The sequence below is a fragment of the Lagopus leucura genome, unplaced genomic scaffold, assembly GCF_019238085.1.
Source record: "Lagopus leucura isolate 7727_CA_CO unplaced genomic scaffold, USGS_WTPT01 Super-Scaffold_73, whole genome shotgun sequence".
Classification (NCBI taxonomy): Eukaryota; Metazoa; Chordata; class Aves; order Galliformes; family Phasianidae; genus Lagopus; species Lagopus leucura.
Window position 1 is genome coordinate 90,673,781 of NW_024962252.1, and position 26,516 is coordinate 90,700,296.

Sequence of the window (26,516 nt, forward strand, 5' to 3'; positions counted from 1 at the left end):
TATTGTTGCCTTTGTGGCTGTAGAGGAACACATGAAAATAGAAAAATCCCCAACTCAACTGTTTCTCTACCATCATAAAGCAGACAAATGAAAACAAACAACAGGAAAAGCATGAAGCCAAACTTACAGTGGCATGTTGCTCCAGGAGGTAGAGATATAGGATAAACAAACAAACAAGCAAAAACTAAATGCAGGGAGACTGGCAATAAAACAGTGACAGCTGGCCATGCTGAATGTGGGAAGAAAATCTGCTGAGTATTTACAAGCGCTGCTCCGAAAGTAATGCCTCCTACTTTATTCTGTTGGCTCATAATGTTGGAGGCAGATGTTGGTGGGATGGCAGGAGAGGTTGAACCTTCCAACCAATGTCATGTTACATTTTGTTGCCACATGACAGATGGCAGCAGAGGGGCAGCCTGATACAGTGGTATCTGAAATGGCAGTCGTATGGAGCAAAGGTGTGGCACTGAATTCCCCATGTAGAAAAAATGGCACCCACCGACACTCATCAACGCTTGCTGAAGGTTTGAAGAGAGCAAACAGTAGATGTGAGCACAGTGAAATTGGATGGTGTGGGCAACATTTTCCCAGCAACAATGCAATCATAGCAGCTATGAAACAGTAGGTAACCTCTGCTGATGCAGGTTTTTACAAGTGCAATATCCAGGCTCTTGTTCACTGCTGGCCAAAATACATAGCTAATGGTGATGACTATGTTGAAAAATAGGGTTTTGTAGCTGAGAATTTGCTGTATCAAGCAGTGTTATTGTTCTCCTTGTACCTGCTGTAGTATCCATGGAAATAAATAGGAAGTGTTACTTTCAGAGCAACATACACAGGATTGGATATATTCTGTTCTGAGTCTTTAAATTTGTAAGATTGAGTTTGGGCAGAGTGCTTAAAGCCAACAGAGCTCTGTGTCACCCTAGCGAGAGGGTCATGATTCACTGTGAAGTCATCATAAAATTCTTTTTCCTCTAGACTGTCCTTTTACATGGAACTATTCTTTGAGTGTATTTAGGCTTACAGGTCTAATGCATCAAAGTCTGGACATGGGTAATCCTAAATATATTGCTAAAGCAAATGTCATGTTTTCCACTGTTGAGGTATTGTGGTTAAGTCCAAGAATTTTTCAGATGTCCTTTAGTCAAACTCAAATCCCTTAGAAAATAACAGGCTGTGTACTAGGAGTACATCAGCCTCGCTGAATAAAATCATACTGGTCTAAGATCTAACAATTTAAGATTTAAGTGATGTTTTCTGGCCTCAGATATCTAGTAATAAAGATGTCATCTTCATTCTGTTTTTTTTTTTTTTAAAGGGGGAAAAACTATATCAGAGTTATGTATTTCTTAGGTAGTAAAACATGGTCTGCTATCAATTTGTTTAAGAGCTTCCTTAAATAACGTGTAAAAAAGGCAGTAAGTTAGATCAGTTAGTACCTGGGATGGTACAATCATGGCTCAGCTGCCTCCCTTACCAGGACAAGACATTTGCGGAGCTAAATAGCCTGCTAGAGGCAACAAGGTCTATAGTGTGGCAGTAGCTGTGGAAGGAAAGAAAAGATAAAGCTTTCTCCTCCTACTTATTTCACAGAAGTAGAATAGTAAACTTCATTCTCCAGAATTTCCCATGCCGGTTCTCTATTCCTGCTCCATCCCTTCCTTCTATCCACCTTTTTTAATGGAAAGGAATTCTAGTATCCTCTTCTGCTAAGAACACAGTGCCTTTCCCAGTGAGAAATATTGACTCATCTCTGTTGTATTTTAAGCAAGTTTTCCTCCTCTGAAGAAAACAATATGCAAAGAAACTGCATTAATGCTCCTCTAAATCTTTGACGTCAGCTGCTGTTTGCCAGTGAGCAACTGGTGTGAAAAGCAGTTGTTAAAGGTGAAACGCTCACTTAGATATCTGTTACCCGTAATGAAAACTCTGGAACTGAAGGAGCTTTGTAACTGAAGGAACTCTGGAACATCAGTCTCAGAGCAAGTTACAGCTGATCACTTAATAGCTTGAAATTAAAGCTAGTAAAAACGACCAGAGAGTCGTCCTGGATTACAGTCTCATGCATGGAAAAAAGGTTGCTTAGAAATCCATTACAAGAAGGCTGCTAGAGATTGCTGGAGAAGTCACCTCCCAAGCTGAAGGGAGCACAGAGCTCCCAGCATGGAGCTGGAAAGTGGAATGAAGCCTGACTAAAAGTACATCAAGTCCCAGCTTGTTTAACTTTCTCCACTAATAGAATATAATGTATGCATCTTTCTTTGACTTGGGGATTTCTTTCAAAACAGAATTACAGACACTGGAAAAACCAGCTTTGATTCCAGCTCTTTCCTGTGGTCTGTCAAACTCGCGTTGCATAATGTAACAGAGTTCATATGGAGTATAAGAATGAATGAATGAACACCATGGGAGAGAAGCTTTAGTTTTTCGGCGTCATTCCATGATGTAAAAGACTTCGATCATATATATGTGTGTTTAATGAAAATCTCATGACTGAAGCTAAAATCTTGAAAATGAACCTGTTGCTCTTGGATTCCTCCAGGTATTTTATATCCCTGGGTTCGTACTGACTTTGAGGTATAATCCTGGAGTCTTAGCTCTTGATACATGGCAGTACTTTTGGAACATCAGGGTGCGTTCAGCTTCCAAATGCTTCTGTAACAAATGCAGGGAGTTTTAAACTAAATCTACACTAAATCTGAAATAAAAATTAGCACAGATAAGGAACAGTAACATCTTTCTTGTAGTTGCTGTTGTTTAAATGTGATACAGTGCAATTAAATATAAGGCTTAAACAAATTCCAAACACTATCTCAGAATTTTGTGGATTTAAAAAAATTAGGGGATAATTTTGCAATGTTGCCCAATCTTCTAATAGGATTAATTTCTAGGATGAACTTCAAAATTTCAATTTTAACTTAATTCAGACTGATCCTCCTCCCATCTTTACCTTTGTACCTGTTTAGAGCTTCATTGACTTCAGAGGGGCACGAATTTGAGAAAAAAATACACTAAGTGTTTTTAAAACAAAATAACAGTTAAATCTACATGGCTGTGGATAGAGCAAAACTCCGGAAGTTCAGACTAAAGAATTTCTGCCCATGTCAAAATTTAAGAAATCGGATCTAGAAAACCCTTGGAATCTTTACAGTATGTAGGTAAAGGGAACAATAATTTCATTTATTCTATCTCTTTGGAAAAAAACTATCAACAACAGTAAAGTTTTGTGAGACTGCAAAGTAAAAGAGTCTTAGTTTTTATGAGGCAATTTACCTACCAGCACTTTAACTATGACTGGTAAGCAACAGATATTTTTTGTATGTATGTCTCATGTACTTCCCTGAAAAGGAGTAGAGACAGAACTGAAATAATGAATATCAAAATTAGAGGCAATAACAATGAGAAATTAGACTAAAGTTAACCCATGTACAGATTCACACTTAACGCAGTCCAATTCTGTGTCACATCTTGAAGCGATTTGTTCACTGGCACTGGGAAGGGCAAGCAATTTGCTGTCACTAAGTTTAGTGATGCTAATAAAAAGGTGTTGAAGCATAACTACTCTTGGGTGAGTAGTGCTGTTACCTTCACAAGGTCTAATCACATGAAGTGTTTCACTGAATAAGAATTGCAAAAGTTAGCCCCTTTTTTATTAAAAAGGGTGTTTTGACTCTTTCACAATGATACGTGTTTGTTTGTTTGTTTTAATTTAAGTAGCATTACTAGTTGTCATCTGGGCCTACAGCCATGTACATTAATTATATTATAAATGTTATATGTAGCCCAAGACAATTCCTCTTCACTCATTGCAGCCCAGGCAAGCCAACAGATTGACAAAGAGCACAGCGCTGTCCCTTCTATGTTATTGAGTCAGCAAATTGAAATAATGACAGTACCACTCTGGCCTACTCCAAATTACGGAGACCAGCAAACAGAGTAACCTGACTAACAGGAGATCTTATAAAAGAAGGCTGGAGTCTGCTTTGGGCTGATGAAAGATGTCAATAGAGAAATGTCCCAAAAAAGTTGCAGCAACTACCTGGGTGTTTGTAAAGTTCTTTCAGCTTCTGGCTTGGATGAGTAGTTAGGTATCTAATTGCATGAAGTTCTTCATTTAAGGAGTAAGAATTGCAAATTCGACTTACCAAATAGTAGGTAAGAATGGCACTATGGAAGAAGCTAGAAGGGTATACTAGGCCTACTTATGCTTACTGCTGTTTTAGGTTGTTGTTTTTTTTTTTTTTTTTTTTCAGAGTTTTAGTTACTGTATTGTTATTATTATTATTAGGTCCACTTTTCTATATTACTGTTGGTTTTGTATGACTATGATATTCAGGTCAGATGTTTTTTTTCTTTCTGTGTAGTGGGATAGAGACAGAACTGCATTCAGCTATCTAATTTATTAAGTCTTAATCCTTGCAAGGATTAAGTATGGGATGCCACAGAATGTCTTTGGTTTGTGTACAGATTCCTACGCAAATACATATGCCATAAATAAAAAATTCCAACAAATTCCTAATGTTATGAGCACTCGCAGCTGATTGGCATCTTAATACATGCAGAAGATAAATTTAAGTAATATGACTTCAGGAACCATGGGGACAGTATGTGCTTATGGCTTGCAACCATTTTCACTCTGTCTTGTTGTACATCATAAGAGAATAAGAAGGGGTACAGTTTATAACTAAACAGATTTTGTTCCAAAAGAAAGAAAATTTATTGGGCTTTTTCTACTTAGACCTGTAGTACATATGGTTACAGACCACCAAATACAAGGTTTTTTTTGTAAGAGTTATTTATTGGTATGAGACTTTATAAATTTTATGAAGTTTCTTCTGTGGCTTAGTGAATGTGTTGTTTTCAACATGGGCATAGTTTGGAAAGAATAGCAGTACTCAGAATACTGATTTTAAAAAGCGAATCAAAAAGAAACATTAAATGAGTAAAATTGCTTGGTTGGTAAATAAAAAGTGAATAAAATTGGCTATTTATTTTTCTGGTCTGGAAACAGAGATATGAATAAGTTCCAGATCGCTTATTTGAATGATAAAAGTGATAAACTTGTTACCTGTTCCACTCTTGACTGCTCTATCGGTGTAGAGGTCATCTGCCAGATTATTTGCACAGTGTGTAGAAGAAGGTAAGCTTCTAATTCTTGAGCTTTCGGAGGACTTTACCTCATGTCATTACTTTAACAGGGATTCTAGACTCCTAACTTGAGCACTATTTAATTTGTCTGCTCCTAAATGTATGAACAGTTCCCCAAATATTAAAACTTAACCTTTTATTAATTTCTGATACTTTTCCGCCAGAAGTGCAGCAGCTTGTAGTGTATTCCTTTTTATTACATGAGGCAAAGTCTGTCAGTCCATCTGAGAGAATTTTAGAAAAGTGTTTATAAGAGCTTCTGTCTGCATTCAAGAGTTAGCAGAATTCTTTGAAAATGAAAATTTAGAAAAATTCCTGCACTTTTGCAAATTCTAGAGTAGTACTTGGAGAATATTGCAACAACACCTGTAATTCTAGCTATTATGATTTAAGAGTGATGGAACTTAAATTTCTGTCAGAAGACTACCAGCTTTCAGTTACAAGAGCATATTGAGCTCTGATGGGTTTTGCATCAGTAGTTAAAAATAGGACTCAAATGCATCTGAAATTTTAGGAAAGGAGAAGGTCTAAGATCATAATAATGTTAAATTTATTTTATACTTCCATACCTGATGGTTAGCTGCATCCAGTAAATTGTGAAAACCAATGGTAAAATAATTTTATAAGGTACATAACTACTGATAATATTAAAGCTAAGTAGATATTTTCAGGGGAAAGCATAACTGTGACTTTGAATTTCTGTAGAATAGGTTATGATAATGATGCACTGTTAATGCAGAGTACAGGAGGTTTGAGGATTTAAGTTCTCTGGTAAAATTAACAAAAGGGAAAGAAAGGAGAACTTAGAAACCTCATCACTCAAAATTAATATCTAGAATCAGTGGATACATATGAACTTTTTAGAGCATATTAGAGATATTTTATTTTTCTGCTCATGAACACTTAAAAAAGATTATGGAAATGATAGTAATAACAGCAAAATAGCAAAGGAATTTTTGCTAGGATATAACAGACCTAAATTATCCAAACAAATACAGCCTCACAAGTCTAATTGACCTCCAAAACTATCTGTAGGTTTCATACACCAAGAAAACACCCCAGACTACTAACTATGGAAACCAAGTTATTTTGATGCATGATGCTTTCCATTCATATCATAATACATCTGCAAGCTTTCTTTAACTAGAAGAAACTTGGCTACCTGGATGCCTGATTTTTTTTTCTACTCTAAACTTACTCTCCCTTATTTTTATCACCAAGTTAGTGCAGACATGGGACAGTTAAGGTGTGTACTTCTGAGCAGAAACAGAAAAATTGGGAGTAGTTTATTAATTTTATCTAAATAGTAGAATCCTTGATTAATGGTTCTGGAACATGAATTGAAAACTTGAAATATGTGCATTCCCTATCATTTCAAGAATAACAAAATGTTGTTCGTGTGTTGATATGTGAAGCTTAGGTCTGACTATACTGTGCCAATCTGTCATCTTTCACTGATGTAATCTATGGATTTAACAGTCTAAAGTCTTTAAAAAAAATCCACTAAAACTTGTGCTAGTTGCTCACACTCACTTGACAAATGTTATAAATAGAAAATTGAAATCGAAGACAACTGTTGTAACTGGTTGTTTATTTACACTGCTGTTAGTCCACTAACAGGGAGTGACTTAAATAAATAACGTGTATCTGTTGTGCAAGAGACAATGAAACTTCAAAGAAGGAATTATATGTGAGGGTACCAAGAAATAGGCTGGATTTCTCTAACAGCTACAAAAGTTGCAAAAGCACAAACAATCTAAACAAAGCACCTAAGCAAAGATCTTGACATCCAACAATCGAATGACCTGGCATTTGGACATACAGTAATTTCCCACGTAATTCAAATTTGTAAAACAGCTGGACTTTTAGTCTCACTGTATATTAAGGTTTCAGTATATCTTCCTATAGCAACTGGAACATTAAATGCATCTTATAGAACACAGCATTAAAATGAGACATACTGTGCATACCATGTTTGGTGTGGGGCTTTTGGATGTGTCCACTGCAGATGGGGGTACTTGGGTTATCGGAGATGGTCTGGCAATCTGCAAGGAGATGTCTGTCTGAATTAACTTCATTAGTAGGTCTGAGTGTATTGATATCAACAGCAAAATTCCTTGCTGCAGTCTGTTTTGCTTTTCAAGGAAAGGTGAGTTTGGTACATTGGTATATAAGTTTGGTACATGGGTATATAAGCACCTGGAGGTGTGATTGGAGTTCTGTTATCTTCTGTATGTAAAATGAGAGCCTTACTCTGCAGAGCTTACAAAAAAAAAAATAATAATTGAAACGTTAAGAGATGGAGCTGATGGGAAACCAAATTCAGAAGTTAGTTCTGCAGTAAGTGTAAACAAAGAGAATAAATAGAGCATCTGTTCTAGTCAGCAATGTTTGAGCTTCCTTTTGAAAACAAGTATTTTCATGTAGGTGTGAGGAAACTTTTTTCACTCAAGTGAACAAAGAACTAGAAATCTATCTTCATTTAAATTATTAGCACTTAACTCTTTTCAAAAGCAGTTCTTGAAAAATTCTTTGCTTCAGTGGCACTTATCTACAGTCCTTAAGCCAATAGTTTCTGAGATAAGAATGGTCATTTAGTTTCTATATGTTTTCTGATCCCTTCATGAACCTACTAGTGTAGTAAGTTGTTAAACTGCATTCATCCTTGTCTTTGTAGGAGTTAGTTTTGTAGGAAAGTTTTGGAAAGCTACCCATACTGTCAGCCTGGGTGGTCTAACAAGTGTTCAGACAGGGTGCATACTTTTCCATATTGTTTCAGTGGATATATTGATTTCTAACTGCGTGCTGAGCTCTGACCAGTTCATAACTTTACTCACATCAAAGGAAAACTGTGATTCCCAATGAATATTTCTACGCATCACTGCTTGGCTGCCAGCATACGATCATAACTGGAAATCTCTTCACTTATTTATGCCCATACAATTATTTTTTATTAACAACATCTTGTAAGAATTCTCAGCGTTTACTGTGGCTACTCTGTTGTGTTGTGGATTTGTTTTTGTTTTGTTTTTTTTTTCGTGAAGATTTTGTGGGCAAGCAAGATGAATGAAGGCCAAAATCTCTTTCTGCTTTACTGAGAGCCCATCCACAAAAATCTGTTGAAAGGGAGAGAAGATAGAAACCACAGATCGTAATGATAAAGTAATACATAGGAAATTCAGAGATTGTAAAATGTCAAGTCTCTGCTTGCTCCATGCTGTTTCCCAAGAGATTCCCCTGAGCCATCTATCAGAGAGCTGGGGAGGATTAATGAGCCATTTGAACTTTTAAAGGTACCACCTGTTCTGGACTGCCTAGAGCTGAGTTTTGGAGGCTTACAGGTTTCTTCTTTTCCTTTTAAAGGCAAAGAATCAAATGGGGAAAGAAGTAAGGATAGAATAATCTCATTGGAAAGGACCTTCAGAAATTATCTAGCTCAAGATAAAATGAGGAGTCTTGTATTTCCTTTGTGGAAGTATATGATGTGACTTCCCACAGAATAATGCTATTGTGCCACACCTTGATCTGTAAGCCTGAAAGCTGATTAGTAACTGCACCTTCGTAATAAACATCAACGTATCTTTCCAGGTTGCTGTACTAAACAGCTGTACTAAACAGCAACGAGTTTGCAAGGCTCACCTAGAAAAAGTCTGTTTGAGGACCTTCCTTCCTTGTCTGGTCTGCTGGAGTTGAAAAATGTAATTTGCAGAGTGCTGTGACTTCTTCTAGTAAACCAAATTAAGTATTTAGTTTTTGATATACTCCTCAAGTCTGCAGATCCCTTCATAAAGACTGTAGGTTTGCACAACAGGCTTTCTTTCCTTAGTTACCTATGTTCTTGCAATCTTAAAATTACCAGATGACATTGAAATTGCTAAAAATGTCTCCTTGGGAAAACAAATGTTATTCAGAAGCCTGGAGTCACATTTCCAGCTATGAAGTTACACTTCTCTCCCTTCTCTATCCATCAGTCCTTAGAGAGGCCTCCAATCCCCTTAAGATGGGACAGACCTCTGCCAGCAACCCGTATGTCCCTTAGAAGGGAGAACCCATCAACACTTGATGTGCAAGTGTGAAGCAAAAGTTAAATAAACAAGTTTACATAGACAGAAAAAAGTTTCATCCCTCTGAACATTAGTCATTTGTACACACTGACAGGATAAAACTGCTGAAATGTTCTTGCTTCACTCAGAAAAGTTATTATAACTGGCAAGCAACTGTGTTTGACAGCTGGATCTGACAGAAGACTACACCCAGCATCCTTGCCTGCTCCTCTAGCTCTTGGTTCCAAATCCACCCCTGTCTCCCATCCACAGTGCACCAGTTCTGCATCGTGCCACCTCAGCCATGTTTCATGCTTAGTATTCCTATTCATTAATTCCCTGGGTGTCCTGTGCTATAGACTCTTTGGTTTCCTGACATTTGTCTCAGTCTCTGACAAAATTTTTTCTTTGAACTCAGGTAGGCTTTTGGATTTTGGGCTTCCTAGCCTTTAGTTGTGCTTCCAGTACCCTTTGGACAACCCTGGAACAGCCTCATCTCCTTACAGTCCTGGATTTAGCTCAGCCTGACTTCAGGTCCTGACTCTAAGCATCTAGCTCAGCTTTTTTAGTTGGACATAGCTTCATGCATGTGTGACTGTATCTCTGACTGTGCTTCTTCTGTAAGCAGTGAGTATTCTCTGGTGAATTCAGGAAAATTATTTTTGGGGGTGATGCAGGACTACTGTGTTTTTTCTGGAGATCTCAGCCTGTCTTCCGGAATTTCCCTGGGGCTACTCTTCCAAGCAGCCTCTCAGTTAGGTACTCTACACTACTTCAACTCAGGCCTATTTTGCCCCTGCCTAATTTTTCAAGCTGTACTCCTGGCCACTTTGGGATTGGATCCCTTAAGGCTCATGGAGCTGCCTCATCTCTGCAGGACTCTGGAGGGATGTAGCCCTGCAGCTGACTCAGCAGAGCCTGCATATGGCTGGCATCCAGGTTATGCAAGCTAGGTGGGAGTGTTGCTGTAGCAGAGCCCTGCCTGTTGTACTGTGTCCTCTGTTGCAGTGCTGGTTGGGTGCACCTGCTTAAACTGTGGGCCTTAGTTCTAAGATGGATCCTTCCCAACTCAGGATATTCTATGATTCTATGCTCTAAGATTATTTCTGCGACCAGTTTTATATGTCCTTCAGGGAGTAGTTGTGCAAAAGCACTTCAGGAGATCCTTCAACAGTTATGTGCAGTTTTACACCAAAGTGTAGGGTGACGTCCGTGCCCATTTCCACAGATATATCGGATAGATAAGGTTTAAAGCATCAAATATGGATATGGAATTCTTCTATTTGAATGTTTTGGAAGTTTAGCCTTCAGCCAGTGAATTCTAAATGAATCTGGAAAGACACCAAATAAGATGACTGATCAGCTGCTATGTGGCATTTGCTATTGCTTATGTTATTTTTTGCTCTAGTATCTTACTATTTGTTCATTTATTTCAGCTTCACTGGTTACTATACAGTGATTTTATGAACATATCTGAGGCAGAAATTGTTTCAGATATTAATGACTCACAGGTACCAAACTGAACATCCTGGGATGCTAGTTTGAGAATAAGTCTTCAGTGGTACATAGATGTAATAGCATGGACTTCTGTTGTAAGAGAAGTGATCATGATAGCAGGAAGGCTTTGTAGTTCTGTACTCCACCACTGGGGCATACTCTGCTGTTAATTGAAATACTGTGAAAACCATGAGTTTGATGTCCCAGTTTTTTTCATCTCCCATTTGTTATCTGCCCTGTAAAGTTAAGCATAAAGCTTGTAGGTGTCTTTGTGTAGGCCATTATTGTTTCTTGTGGCATGTAAATTTGCACCTGTCATGAACTGGAATTATCAATCTTGCAACTAGATTGCAAGACCATTTCATAACTAACTTTTCTCTAAGATGAACAGGAATCCTGTGGAATCCTTCTGAATTACAGTTTACATTTGGTTCTCATATGTTCTTGCAGCATTGTACTTTTGTAATGGTAGGTATCTTACAAACTTAGCTAACATCTCTGTGGGACACGTGATCTGCTACTAGCCTTAGGAATTCATCATTTTCTTGACAGTGTTCAAAGATAAACTTTTACTTCTGACCAGTACCCAAGCTAGTAAAATGAAGCACATTGGATTGGGATTCCCTGCAGTTAAAATACACACCGTTTTTTTACAGTTAACATAGTGAATTTTTTCCTTCCACTTTCAAAATGGTAAAAAGAGAAAGTGTGTAAGTGTGTGTTTGTGGTTTTGATGTTCTGTAACACACAATTATCTAGTCTCTCCTTCAGTGTCAGCAGGAGAGACTCCCATATATTTAAATAATAGATTTAGGTGCTAATAATAGATTAGGTGCTTCTTAGCTAAGAAGCAGCATGATAGAAATGGATGTAGAAGCCTGAGTAACAGATGGCTTTGAGTAGGACAGGGTTTCTGAAGGGCCCAATTTAACATTTTATTTTCCAGAAGCAGTACCACATCCTGTTTACAGATCAAATATGTTCATCTGGCCAGACTCATCCCTTCTATAAAACACTTGCTCCAAATAGAGCCAAGGCAGGAAATCTACACATCCCCTAGTGGTACTTGTTTTGAGAGCTTTGGCTATTCGAATATAGTTAGAAAAAGTCTACAAGGACAGCTGTTCTCTGTGGTTTTTAAAATTGCTTATTTTAATTCACATTTAAATGTTGTGTCTTTTTTTTACTTCCGTCTGTTTGCAGTCAATGTGTCAGACATGTTGAAAACTAAACATATAGTATATAAACATGTAGCATATTTAATTTTCTACTGTATTCATACAAAAGGACTTTGTTCATATGTCTTGAAATGAATAACAAATACAGACTGTAATAGTCTGTGATTAGAGACAGAATTGCATGATTTGTTATCTAATCAGCAATTTCCTCCCCACCACATAAAACTGAATGAAAATAATAATAATAAGAAGACACACATGTTGATAATGATAATGTTGATAATATCACTATCACTTTGTGCCCTGGAAGGTACTCAGTGTGTTGGGAAATATAGCTAGCAGTTCTGCCAGGTGAGTTACTGGAATCTGCCAAGGAGCTGAACCTCTACTTTGGCATATTTTCTTGTTTTACCTTTATGATAGCACAGTCAAAATGAACAGTAACTGTCTAAGCAAATGGAATGTTATGCCATGAAAGCCAAGGAACTAATTCCTAGATGAATAATGCTTCTTGATGGGAGTGGATTGCTAGGTGCTGAGAGCATTCTCCTGTGTTATCTTGTTTCATTTATCAAGGCCTCATCAGTGACAGATGTGCAGTAAAATATTATTGACTATTTATTCTATTTAATGCTGGGCTTTTCTCATCTCTTTCTTTTCCTTGCAAATATGAACTTCTCGCCAGTTAGTATGACTTGCAATTGATCTTATCACTACATATTCACAACCACAGAGTCACAGAATCTCAAGAGATCACTGAGTCCAACCCCACTGGTAATGCAGGTTCCCTCCAATAGTTCACACAGGTAGGCATCCAGATAGGTCTTGAATATCTCCATAGAAAGGGACTCCACAACTTCTCTGGGCAACCTGTTCCAGTGCTCTGGCACCCTTACTATAAAGAAGTTCTGCATGTTAGTATGGAACTTCCTATGTTCAAGTTTTAGGCCATTACTCCTTGTCCTATCACTACACATCACCAAGAAGAGCCTGGCCTCAACCATTTGCCTTCCACCTCCATTTTAGATATTTATAAACATTAATCAGATCCCTTCTTAGTCTTTTCCCCAGGCTCAGACCCAGGTTCAGCCTTTCCTCATATGGGAGATGCTCCAGACCCTTTATCATCTTTCAGATCCCCCGCTGGATTCCTTTGAGGAGATCCCTGTCTTTTTTGAACTGGGAAGCTCAGAACTGGACACAGTAGTCTAAATATGGCCTCAGGAGGGCAGAGTAGAGGGGTAGGATATCCTCCCTCAACCTGCTAACCACATTCTTCTTGATCAATTCTCTTGGCCACAAGGGCACATTGTTGGCTCATGGCCAACCTGTTGTCCACCAGGACCCTCGGGTCCTTCTCCGCAGAGCTCCTCTCCAGCAGGTCAGCCCCTAATCTGTACTAATTCATGTGGTTATTCCTGCCCAGGTGCAAGACTCTCTAGACTTGCTCATGTTAAACCTTCCTCTCTGCCCAACTCTCCAGTCTGCCCAGATCTTGTTGAATGGTAGCACAGCCTTCAGATGTATCAGCCAATCCTCCCAGCTTTGTATCACCAATAAATTTGCTGAGGGTGGACTCTATCCCTTCATTCACTTTGTTGATGAAGATGTTGAACAAGACTGGACCAAGAACAGAGATACTTAAAGGGTTCCAACCGGACTCTGCACCACTGATGGTAACCTCTGAGCTCTGCCAGTCAGTCAGTTCTCAATTTAATTGGAACATGTAAGTAGAAGTCTTCTTTCCAAGGAGATCAAAATCAAACCTAGTAAAGGATGGATTTCCTCACAACTGAAGTGCTACCAGGTAATGTATTGTGGAGGTTATCTATACATCTTAATAGAAAACTCAGCAAATCAGAAAGTGATATGAAACAAGCATAATGAAGAAGAAATAAATACACAGATATTCCTTTTAAATGCAGTTCAGATCAGGTCTGTGTTGCGTTAGCATGCTTTGGTCTCAACCTATGCAGGCATCCTACTTTGCAAACCTTCAAAGGAAGAATATATTTTAGCAGTTCAATAAATAGCTAAAACAAGTTTGCAAAGTCAATGCAATGTGGTTTTTTTTGTGTATTTTCTCAGTGCTCATGTAGTATTTAATCTCCTCCATCTTGTACTTCAGTTTTAGGCTGCATTTTCTATATATTGCTTACGTTTCGTTTCCCAGATGACATAGGTTTTTGTTTTTTTTTCTAATTAAAACACTCCACATGTTTTTACTCTCCTAACCTTTTATCCTTACTGTTTTCCAAAATGGATATTACTGTATAGCTTTCCTTTAATCTGTCTCCATGCTAATTTTAATTATTTTTGGAGGAAGGAATTCTATCACACGTTGCCAGGAACACCTTTACTTTTATGCTTTGCCACTAAAATCTGAAGTACAATAATAAACCTAAATTGATGTACTTTATAAAAATCAGGTTCTTACTGATTGTAATAGCATGGAATTCCACATAATGCATGCCAAAATGAGTTTAAAGGGCCACTTCACCATGGTAAAGACCTGTGCATGTATCTGTAAAATGGAGCCAAAGAAATTGTTTCTAGTTCTAAGTAAAGATTTCATTTTAATACTGAAATACTTTCCATTTCCTTGGAAGGTTAATTTTGTGTCTATTACTGCCTATAAGAGATTTAAAATAACAGGAAAAAAAGGAGTGTTCTGTTCTACTCAATAAACACTACATTTTTTCAGCTAGCATACTCTTCATAAGATGAAGCTTGCAAATTAACAAATTATTTTGTTTAATTTTTCAAAACATTTTATTACTTTGCCTTAAATGGAGTAATATAGCTCTGTATGGAGTGTAATTGAGAGGAAAAAAAAGTGTAATGTTCCTCACTGGGAGGTATTTGGAGGTAATATATCTTTAAGTGTCTCCGCCTCTGAGTCCACCCACTTCTTGATAGCTGCAGCAGTCTTGTTGACTCATAAAAGCTGTGTTCATACAATAGCCGACGATGAGCAGTGTTTTTCAGAGATTCTAAGAGTACACCTTCTGCTATGCATTTTCCATTCTAGGTTGCTGGAACTGAAGGTGTATGGAAGAAGGAGTTCTAAGTTTCTGAGATATTGCAAAAGATAGTTCCTCCTCTCATCCTGGAAAATCCTGACAGACCAGTTGGATACCTTTCAGGCCTTAACTAAGGACTTTATCTGTTCATCCCACTGTCTTTTGTACTGTAGAAAGACCCAAGACACCCTTAAGAACTGAGAATCTGACTAATTTAAACAGATGGCTAATCCCAGTGCTGTCTGTAATGGACATCTACATCATCATCACCATCAGAAACAGAATAACGTCTTAAAAAGTGGAGTCTGTAAGAAAAATGGAATTACCAAAGGAGTTAAGGTAAGATTTGGCTACTCACTGTCTCAGTTCTGAAAATAGTCACAACGTTGCTCATTAAGGTAGTTTTATGAAGGTCTTGGTCTCCATTGCACAGGTGGTATGGCACTGGCTTGCGTGCTAACTCTTGTAATCTCAGGATGTGATACTGCATATTTTTTATTATTTTAAACTGCAGTAAAAGTTGTGAATGTTCATGCAACTTATTTTATTAACTACTCTCTAGTTTGTATCAGGGACAACAATCTGAGAGGGAGCAGTTTCCTTTTAAATCTTAATTGATTCTGGAGTTCACTATGAAATGTACGAATCACCAGTGGGAAGCTGAGTGTGTGTAGAGAGGTTTTCAGAGAGAGATTTATTGTTGTACAAATATAACCAAAAAAATGTAGGCAGGAGAAGCTGTCTTCCTGATGTGTATGTTGCTGCATGGTTGGTTTAATACCTGCTTCACTGATGTCTGCTTTACAGCCTTTTACAGCTTAAAATCCAAGTCCCTTTTCCCAAGCTGTTTTCATTCAAATCAACACTTCTCATTTACGTGAGCATTTTGTAGAACAGTTGGTGTATAGCATCTCTAAGAACAAATCACAAAACCAAAGATATTCCTTTGCCAGAAGAGCCTAGTTCTTGAATGTAAGTACCTCTCTGCAGTACCTAATCTGCTTGGGAATCTGTCTTAAAGCATCCCAATTCTGCATCTTGTTGTTGTCATTAATAGGAACTCTTGTAGCGATTAGGGAGAGGTTGGCTTTACAGCATGGTGTGATGGTTAAAGGCGAATGGAGAAGTTACTTCAGGAGCCTCAGTGCTCACCTGATCATCTCTGTTCAGAGCCTGTTGAAAGCTTTAGGCAAGAAGTGTGGCAAGGGCTTCGCTATTTTACAAGTAAACTGCTATCCTATATCTTTTATAAATGGAGCTCTCACGCACCTAGCACGGCTAATGAAGGCACGCCCAGTGTCAAGCTTAACAATTGTCTGGCTTTAGGTGTCTCCCTTGGTATGGGTGTTTCCTGATCACAGGCTTGTGTGGGATGAAAAGAGCACAAAACCTTGTGCAATGATAAAAAAGGCCTTTCTTGGAATATGCTTTCACAAAGCTAATCTAGCTTCTATCTCCTAATCTTTTTATATTTTATTATTTGCCACTATGATGCCATAAATCTTTGTTTTCTGTTTGATTAGCAAATCTCGAGGACTAAGCCATGTTACTCATTTATTATTAAATGCTATACAGTAGCAGTTTTTAAAGAACTCACAGGGAGGAGATTAATTAGGATTTCCTCCTTAATAGAGAAGACGTGTCTGGAGAAGTAAAGAAGAATATTAGTAAGGCTGAGCAAAAAGGAAAGAAAGACTGGGCTGAAAGGGAAGACAAAGAAATTCTAGTAGAGGTACCTGCGGAATTAGTGAAGTTCTACAAGCACCATGTGGTTGGAAGGGAAGGGGAGAGATGTGCTCTTGGCTGAGAAAGTAGAGTTTTAAGAAGTTGAGGAGAGTTGTCAAAAGCTGATTTGATAAATCCAAGTCTTGCACTGTGTTACAAATTACTTGCCGTTTCCTTCCCTTCCTGCTTCTAATGCAGACTGGGAAAGAAGGAAACAATAACAGACAGGAGTCCTGTATGAAACAGGAATCTCACTCCCGGTAGGAATCTCCCCATTCCTGTCTGGTCTGTTTCCCCACCCCAACTGCCTCACCCTGTTTGGTACTTATGCTTTATCCTATTTTACAGGAATAGATACTGTTCCTTCTTACCTGGTCTGTTTACATGGCTTACTGCTGAAGGTGTGCAACATCACAGTCTTATGTTTGCAACACCCTGCTGAGGCATACTCCTCCATTTACAGCTGGGATCTGAGGAGCAGCAAAAATGGTAGCTGGGAGCGCAGTTAAGTCTGTGCAGGAACCAGAAACAGTTTTGTCATGGTTCCAGTCTTCCTCCGTGTTGCTCTGATTTCCCCTAATACTGTGCCAAGGACTCACGCACGTACATATTTTTACTGCCTATTCAGATTATTTCACCTGTAAACAGTTCTAATACTGTGGGAAATACAGTGCTAGAATATTCAGGTTGAGGCTGATGATATTGATTCTAGCACTTGAGACTTATGGCAGTTTTTAACTCCTGGGCTTAGTTTCAGGTGTGTTATATTGCAAGTTGGAGAGGAAAGAGACAGGTAGGTGTTCTGGTCTGACAAAGGATGGTGCTGAGGCTGCAGTAAAAGTACTGTACAGTGAAGCCTTCTAAGCTAAGAGCGTGTAGCAATAGCTGCATGCAGTTGGCTGACTAGAACATCAGGCTTTACAGAAAGTGGCTCAATAAGCCTTTTTTCTAGGGAGCACACAGAAAGCACTGCACTGGAGACACTGCCTTTTAAAACAGTCTCAGGAATGCATTTTAATGATGTAAGAACATTTGTGTGCAGACATGCATGACAGAAAGAGAAACAATTCTGATGCAGCAAAGCCTCCAATTTTCTGAAATAACAACTTTGTTTAACGGAATGTGGAGGGTAAATAGGGATGATCAAATGCAGGGGAGCAGAGAGGCTGCTTCTAGCAATCTGTAGCATATCAAGGAAAGTAAAGGAGGTAGCTGCATAATAAAGATGAAGTAAAGCGTCCTGCCAGAAGAGATGCTGTTGCTTCTGGGGAAGAAGTATGCTACTTTAGTGGAGAGAGACCACTTTGAACAGCTTCTGAGATTATTTTAATATATATGTTATTATATTTTAGATATAAGAAATATTATATTCTGTTACATTATACGTAATATGTAATATTTTTTGTCTGAGTGCTTTGGTTCTGGCTGGTAGCATTCATTGGAAGCTAGACTACAGTTAGACCCAAGATTTCCCTTGTGCTTTTAATCCAGAATCTGAAACCCGGTCTGGTCATTCTGTAGCTAGCCTATTTAGTTATCTAACTGTAGTAGCCAGGAAAGGTCCAGCTGTGATTTCTTCTGCTATTGTGTTTCTGTTTATTTTTAATGTCAGTTGTAGGGGATATCATATTTTAAAACTACAGGTACGTTTGATCCAATGGGAACTTTATTTTTTCTATGACATGCATTCAACAATTGTATTTATTTGATAGATCATTTCCTTGGATGCCTTAAAGATCCTCCAAGATAGCATGAAGCTATTCATTAATTGTTTTGGGTTTTTTTCCCCATTCTACACTAAGAATGCTGGGAAGAAATTTGCAGTGAACAGGCTACCGTCTTCTTCACGGATTTCAAACTATTCTGATAGCAGAAAGGAGCCCAGGATGGTGTCAAACTCAGAAAACCTCACTTATTTGATAGCCAGAAGACATGATGACCTCTGGCATGTGGGCGCTCTAAAATTCAGAGGCTGATTATATTTACCTTTTGTCCTCTGGCATCTGGTCTTCCTCCTAACCTTTTTACTCTTCTATTAATTCAGTACTACAGCAGTCATCCTCAGTCTTTTCAATGCTTTTTCCTTCTACGCTTTTCTTCATCTCGTTTCTGCACTACAGTGTAACTCACTTTCTAACAAAGATTTTGAAGAAAACATTGATTGTTTACAAAAAAACCCAAACACCAAACAATGAAAAGAATATGCCATGCAGCTGTTCTCATTGAATTCATTTTCTTGTATATTCTGAATGCCTCTTCTAGTTGTTCTCTGTGGAGTACTCTCACACATATATATTGCATTCACTTCATATGCTTTTTTAGTAGTTAGTGTAACTGGAGCACTTTGGAAGCTCAATATAAATATTAATGAGCCCTGTCGGGGGGGGGGAATAAATTCCTGCAATTACTGTAGTACGATAAGACTTATTAATAAGGGAAGAGAAAGGAGGTAGGGCTTAAAGCTGATCAAACAACAACTTTTCCAAGTTTGTAGCCTCATTGTGCAACTGTAATGATCAGAATAGAACTTTTCTTTTTCTTCTTGAAGTATCTTTGACTGGTGCTGTTTGGGGTTAAAAAAAAAAAAAAAAAAGGAGACTTTTTTGATCCCAACCTGGTTCATTTCCGACCCATAAACCTTTAAGACTTGTTCATTTGTGCATGTACTGATGGAAAGCAGGATCCCCATCAGAGTTGTATAGCTGTAGTGACAGCAAGATGTTAAGAGTTGGTTTCCAGTCTGCATTCCCTACCAATTACTTTACCTATTGCTTCCGTGACACCATAGACATGAGCTCCTCATCCTTAGTTCCTGACTTTTCAGTTCCAAGCTCCAGAAATTTGTTGGTTTGCACCAGCACTCTCTGCCATTAATCACAGGTCTCAGATCCACACCCTTGTTTCTGTCATCTGCCTTGCTATGTGATGAGCTCAATGCTTTGGAAGCAGGAAATGTTGAAGTCAATCTTCAGCAAGCTGAGATGTGACTAGTATGTAAGCACATGTAACAGTAAAGGACTCTTGTAGCAATGATTTTATTACGTTGCATTAGATTTTAATGCAAGTCTAGAGATTTTTTTGCATAGGACAAATAAGTTTTCAGTAGGACTGGAGTCACTATGCTGTTAGCACCTGGAAATCCCTATATTCAGGTAATTAACTTTTGAAAGTTTAAGCCTTAGGAAAAACACTGTGTATTTATTTGCTTTGGTTTGAGAGGCCTAGCATGCAGAAAAGCAAATGGTAGTATGGTGGGAAAAAATGAGCTTAAGGAAGACGTCAGGTCTTTAAGGACAGCCTCTTCTTAACACAAGAGCAGTTCACCCCTGTACTTGTGAAATGTAAATGTACCAGGAGACTGGCTTAGCTAACCACTTAACCTATGACTGACCTCTGGTGCAACCAGGCAATCCACAAGAGACTAAAGCAAAAACAGGTTACAAAGGAGGACATGTCTGAATTGTGTTAGGAATGTCAGATTTCACTTAGTGTTAACAATTACAAAGGATCTCAAGAGAAGGAAGAAGAGCTCTTAGTGCTGCATTTCTAGTAAATAAATAAATCTTGAGAATGTGATTCATTGCACAATAGATTGGATGACTTATTGACAGCAGGTACAGGCATGGCTGTATTGGATTTTTAATGCTTCTGTTGGTTTTCACTAACAAAGTCTCTGAAGCCTTGAACAACAAGATTTAAGTAGGAGAGGAACTCCCAGTAAAGGAAGATTGAGTTATGGATCTCTTCAGAAATCTCAGCCCATATAAATGCATGGAACAAGAAGGGTTGCATCCGAATATGCTGGCTGATGTTATACTAGAGTCTCACACTCTCATCTTTGAAAGGTCATGGACATAAAGAAGATCCCTGATAACTTACGAAAGGCAAATGTTCCAGCCAACTTCAAGATATAGGTACTTTCCAGCAAATACTGTTTCTGGAAGTATAAAGGTGGTAGTGACTGGGAACAGTAAGCATGGATTTACAAAAAGTAAATGCTAATTGGCTGACTGATGGTCTTCCATGATAAAGAGACTAGTCTGTGAATTGGAAGAGAGTGGTGGGTATCATCTACCTTGACTTTAGCAATATAGTTCTCATATCCTAGTTGGGACATTGCAGTCTTGGTGGGTAGACTAGTGTAAGGATTAATGATTGGCTGGATCATTGGGCTTGAAGGCTAGTGATTAATGGTTCATACTTTGCCTGGAGGTTGGTCATGTGTTCTCAGGGGTCTGTTGTGGGAACTATCATGAAACTGGAGAAAGAAAACAGAATACCTGCTCACCAACTTTGTGGATAACACTAGGCTGGGGAGACCAGACAATATACTTAAGAAGGCAATCAGTTGAGGAGATTTAGGCAGACCGGATATGTCAGCAGAAGCATCAAGTATTTCAGCAAGTACAAATGCGAAGCTGCATTGCATTGGTACAGGCTACAGAATGACATGGGAACAATTTTGCCCAAAAGGGTTTGTGAGTCTTAACAGGCAGCCCACTACATATGAGCCAGCAGGGCAGCCTGACAGAGATGAAGACTGTCGCATCTTGGGTTGTGTTAACAGGAGTGTAGCTGGTATATCGATCCACTTTTACCTGACAGTTTTTGGATGACATCTAGGATGCTTCAGTCAGCTTTGGGCCCACTGACACTGCGCAGTCTTGCACCCAAGTCGTGTCAATTCCACTATCATTACAAACTGAGAGATGTAAGGATAGAGTGCAGCCCTGCTGAAAAGGAGTTGGGGTCTTGGACTGGTGGATGGTAAGCTGGACATGAGCCAGCAGTGTTCCCCCACAGCACAGAAAGCCAACCGTATCCTGGACTGCATCAAAAGAAGTGTGGCTAGCAGGGCAAGGGAGGTGATTCTGACCCTCTCTACTCTGTGCTGGTGAGACTTCACCTGGCGTACTGCATCCAGATGTGGAGTCCTCAGTGCAGGAGGGATGTGGACCTGTTGGAGCATGTCCAGAGGAGGACCATGAGAATGATTGAAGGGATGGAACTCTTTCTCTATGAGGACAGGCTGAGAGAGCTGGAGCTGTTCTGCCTGGAGATGAGAAGGCTCCAAGGAGACCTGAGAGCAGCCTTTCACTACCTAAAGGGAAGCTTTAAGAAAGAAGACTGTATAGCAGAGTCTTTGGTTCTGTTGTTTTAGGACAAGGGGAAATAGTTTCAAAATAAAAGAGAGGAGATTTAGATTGGATATAAAGAAGGTTTCTTTACAATAAGGGCAGTGAGGCACAGGAACAGGTTGCCCAGAGAGGTGGTAGATGCCCTGTCCTTGGAGACATTCAGGGTCAGGCTGGACAGGGCTCTGAGCAAACTGGTTTAGCCACATATGTCCCTGTTCTCTGTAGGGTAGTTGGACTAGATGGGCTTTCTGATACAATTCCATTATTCTAAGTTGGAGTGGCTCCAGTGGTGAGCCACCAAGGATGGGCAGGGGGCTGGAGCACCTGCCTGGTGAGGAGTGGCTGTGTGGTCTGAGTAAGGCTTTTTACTGAAGTGCGTAGAAGAAAAAGAGACAATAGCTGTTGAAACAGGAGAGATTTCACATATGAAGAGAAGAAAAGTTCAAGATGCAGGTAACAGCACTGAGACAGACTGCTGTGGAACCTGCAGCACGAGGCTTTCCAGACCTAGCTGGGCAAATCTCTGAGCAAATTCCTGCTTGGAATTTTATAGTGTCCTGCCTTTGAACAGGAGGTTTGGACCAGAGACTTGCTGACTCATCCAGTCTAAGTGGGTCTGTGATCCTACAGTATAAGAAGGGAGCGTTTCTCTGGTGATAGGGTTGGACAGAATTGTTACAGAAGCCCACTTCAGTTCTTGTGGTTAACTACCTAGTGAGATAGCTATAGCTTTACATGCTATTCAGGCTTCTGCATTCTGGAAAATCACTTTGTCAAGAGTCAGAGGACCTATCCACATTAAAAAAAAAAAAAGTCAGATAATCTCATTGAGTTTCACTGGTGCCATGCACAATACTACTGGAGTTTTAGTCTACATTTTTTTAATTAAGTTTTGCCAAAGTGGTGGGTTTTTTAGAGGATAACAATTTGGCCAGCATTAATGATGATCTCAAAATTACAGCTAAAATCTCAACCCTTCTGCTTAATTTCAAGTCTTTCCTTCAAAGAACAAATGCTTTGAACTTGCTTGGTAATTTCACCTAGAAGGTGATTATGCACCCTTTCATTTTTCAGACTGTCTAAAATAATGCATTATCAGTGTCTCCTTAATTGCTGCGATACACTTATTCTGGAAAATGCTGTGTATTCTCCAGGAACTCCTTTCTCGCTCCACATGTATTAAACTCCTAAATTGAGATTATGTCTACATCTTAGGTAAATAACTACATTCTTTCACAAGAACTTACTCTTGCTCATTAGAGTAATTTTCTAATTAAGTTAAAAATAAAAACAAAAATAAAGTCATGGAGTGGCTAGTCCCATTTCCTGCCTGCTAACACCAATCCAGCATAGGGATTACTTACCTTTGAAAGTTGTAAGCAGTAATACAGCTTTCAGAAAAAGTAAGGTAATACATATTTTTGTACATACTTTCTTAGCAAGGGATGTAGCTGGCTGCATTTCATTGGAGAAGCAGTTCATGAGTATAATGAGCAGAATGATAAGGTAATGGTTGCTTGGGGATTGTCTAGGTCTGTATAAAACCTAACTTAAGCCAGAATATGGTTAACATCATGTTGCTTCTCACAGCTTGTTGTTTGCAAGTGTGCAGTGGTGATTCAAATCCTGTTTTATATGGTACTAGACAACATAAAGAGCCCTTAGTTTATCATGCTTTGCAGATCTGTTTCTGCTGCCAACAGAAGTATGAACTCTCTTAAGAATTTTTATTTTTTAATTTCTTTGTAAATACAATTAGCATTTGTTGTGGTGAGACTGTAGCATCAAGCAACTGAACAGGAAATTAAATTTCCTTACAATGATCCTTGGTCCAGCCATATAATTTCTACCATTCTTAGCTGCTAATTTTTCCACAGGAAAAAAAAAAAACACTTTTTTAATTCAACCAAACCAGAAGTTTTATGAGGCCATTGTCTGAGAGAGTTGTCTTTGCAGGATGGATATTGAGTTGGGAAGAAAAACAGAATTCAAGGAGCAGAGTGGGCCGCAGGAACAAGCAATATTGTGCCAGACTAAAAATTTCACACTTTGGGATATGTTAATTCCGATAGATATCTGAAGCACTTAGCAAGATCTCTTTGGTGTGAAATTTTGAGGTGAAGGGCTGAAAATATCTAAGTGCACACATATGTCTTCAGCACAAGGTAATGCATAACCTGCTCTGACCTGGTGGCTTTCTCCCTCCCTTGCTCATAGAAGGGAGTTCAACACCAATCTGAGAGTGACCCGTATCTCTCTAAGTATTTCGAATTCTTGAGAAAGCGTGTAGTGTAGATGTAGCACAGCAGAGCTTAGTATATTCTGATTATCTCAGTCATTTTGGAAATCATTCAGCTGCAGCCTTTCTTTTTTTTTGGCGTGTGCTGTGTTATTTCCCCCATCTTTCATAAATATCTATTTCCACCCTTCTCAGCCTACCAACAAGTGAAGATTCTTTCACTGAGCAACAGGAATATGGAAGGACTAATCTGTGGTGAGGAGCTGAGACTTGGAGTCTTTATAGCTGCCAACACATTGCATTCTGCTTCCTCGAGGAACTTCCATTATAATTTCTGCTTTCCTGTCACTGCTAATGATTAATGTGGTCTTCAGGGCTGGCATGCAGCCCTCTGTGACTCATGTGTACTATCTGAGATTTCAGCTGGGCTGCTCTTGAATTCGCAAAGCTGTTGACCTACACTTGGAATCACAACAGCCATTTATACATGCCAGAGCTTGGGGTTGTTGCAAGAGAGTACCCCAGTCTGTCCGCATAATCAAATTTCCATCTTTTCCTTGTGCCCCCTCAAAACTGAGGGCTCATCTTCTGAAAGAAATGTTTCTCTTTCTGTGGCCCCTGTAGGTTGCACTTCTTGAAGGTAAAGATACCTGCAGGTTGTGCACGGTGTTGTGGCGGAGATCTGTAAAGGTGGCTGCTGGAGACAGCAGAATACAGTTAGAGTCATCAGCAGCCACGTGTCAGTGACTGTAGTGATTGAGATGGGGAATATAACCTGAGAAATAAATTCAAGACTGTCTGTGACTGTCAGCTTTTATCTCATTGTCAGCTACTCTCAGAGAGAATCCCAGTGCTGTGATCTGATCAAACGTATCTCCTGCTCAGGCCACCTGCTGATCGGCCTCACTTCTAGAGCTGCAGGTACAGCACAGATACCAGCACCAAACAATGAAAGAACTCACAGGCATAATGCAGTGAGGGAGCGTTTGTTGAAGGGATATTATGATCCAAGAAAGCATTTGAAAAATCAATGCATTTTCTTTCTTAGCTTTTTAAATTATTATTCATATTCAACTAATATGAGCTTCTGAATTCTGGCAGTCACTTGACACCAGGCATGCTCAAAGGGAGCATTTTACTTCAGCACAAGCCTGCATATCTGTTGATGTTGTATCTTCCTAGTACAAGGCATCACTCTTTTGTGTTGTCACCGTACAATCTTTCCTTGCATCACTGTTATATAAACAGTTTTTTGTTTTGCATGTGTGGGTGGTCTGAGATTGTCTGGGAGGTTGGGGAGTGTTAAAACCCATAGGAGAAATCTTGTTGGTTTTTGTAGTTTTGTTTTCATTGTGAAGAAAACAAAACAGTGATTTGATGCAATCACCAACACTTTTCCTCTCTTCTAATCACAGTCCTCCCCCACCTGTAAGCCACCCCTCAATTGCTTTCCACATGCATTAGGTTTATATAAGAGCCAATAGTGGGCTTTTTATAAGCCTTTAAGTATTGGATTGGTGTATCTGTGATTATATCAGGAGCATTAGAAAGTAGATTCTGTTGTGTGTGTGTTACAGTCCTGTGCAATCCCAGGTTGAGAAATGTAAAATTGCTTTATCAAATAATGCATGAAGTAAGTCACGTGGGTGGAACTTAGCTGTCAGTCGGTTTTGATTTTAAATGTTTCTTAACAGTGTTTCTTCAAGCTGAACTCAGAACTCTTGATTCCAGTGTCTGATTCTTACTCGTAACCAAGCAGGAATAAATAAAGATTTCAAAACAAATACAGCATCTTAGCAAAATATACAACTTTTAAAGAAAAAAATGTTTTGTTCATTTCATCCCGTGACAACATCCTGGTTTTATGACAGACAGTGATGCTGTTAATGTACCCTAAGCCTAACTGTTCTTAAAATCTACATGTGTTTTAAAGATATGGATAGTTTATCAATTTTGTCTGTGTTAATTTTGAGATGTGTATGAATCGAATGGTACGTAAACGTGCAGTAGTATGAAATGTAAGATATGCTGTGTGCATATCCAAACATTTTAGCAACATAATTACGTGCCAATTTTCTGTATTGAGACAGGAGACATGTGCTTTGGGAACTGAGTATTTTTAATAAAATTCAGTTTTACCTTGGGATAAACCTTTTGCATGAGGAGAAGTGTAGCTGCATCCCTGAGAAGGACTTAACTGGCCATCTCTCATGCCTTATTCAGTAGTGAAAGCTACAAACATAAAATTCTACCAAAGAGTGCTGTCTTTAACCTGATGATGCAGGACTAAAAAGGTCTACAAGAAAGCAATCTTGTGTTTGTTTGGTGTGTCTATAGTAAGCATGGATAGGTGAGCAGACTGGCCCCGAAGTCTTGGTCTTTGGGCATTGGTGTTCAGCATAGAAATCCAGCACCAGTTATCAGTATTAAGTGATGTCTACAAGATCCTTTAATCTCTCTACGTTTGCGTAGTATTCTCCAGTGCACAAGTTGACTTATCTGTTTCTGGTGTCTTTTCTCTG

General features: G+C 38.9%; 1 protein-coding gene across 1 annotated transcript in view; it reads left to right on the top strand.

Moving 5' to 3' along the window:
* The window catches only part of SPTLC3 (serine palmitoyltransferase long chain base subunit 3), a 197,127-nt gene that overhangs the window by 104,841 nt on the left and 65,770 nt on the right, over nucleotides 1-26,516 (top strand). Inside the window, exon 6 of the mRNA XM_042895331.1 lies at nucleotides 14,901-15,231. Within this exon, the coding sequence (XP_042751265.1) occupies nucleotides 15,115-15,231 (117 nt within the window). The 5' untranslated portion in view covers nucleotides 14,901-15,114. The remainder of the gene's footprint in view (nucleotides 1-14,900; nucleotides 15,232-26,516) is intronic.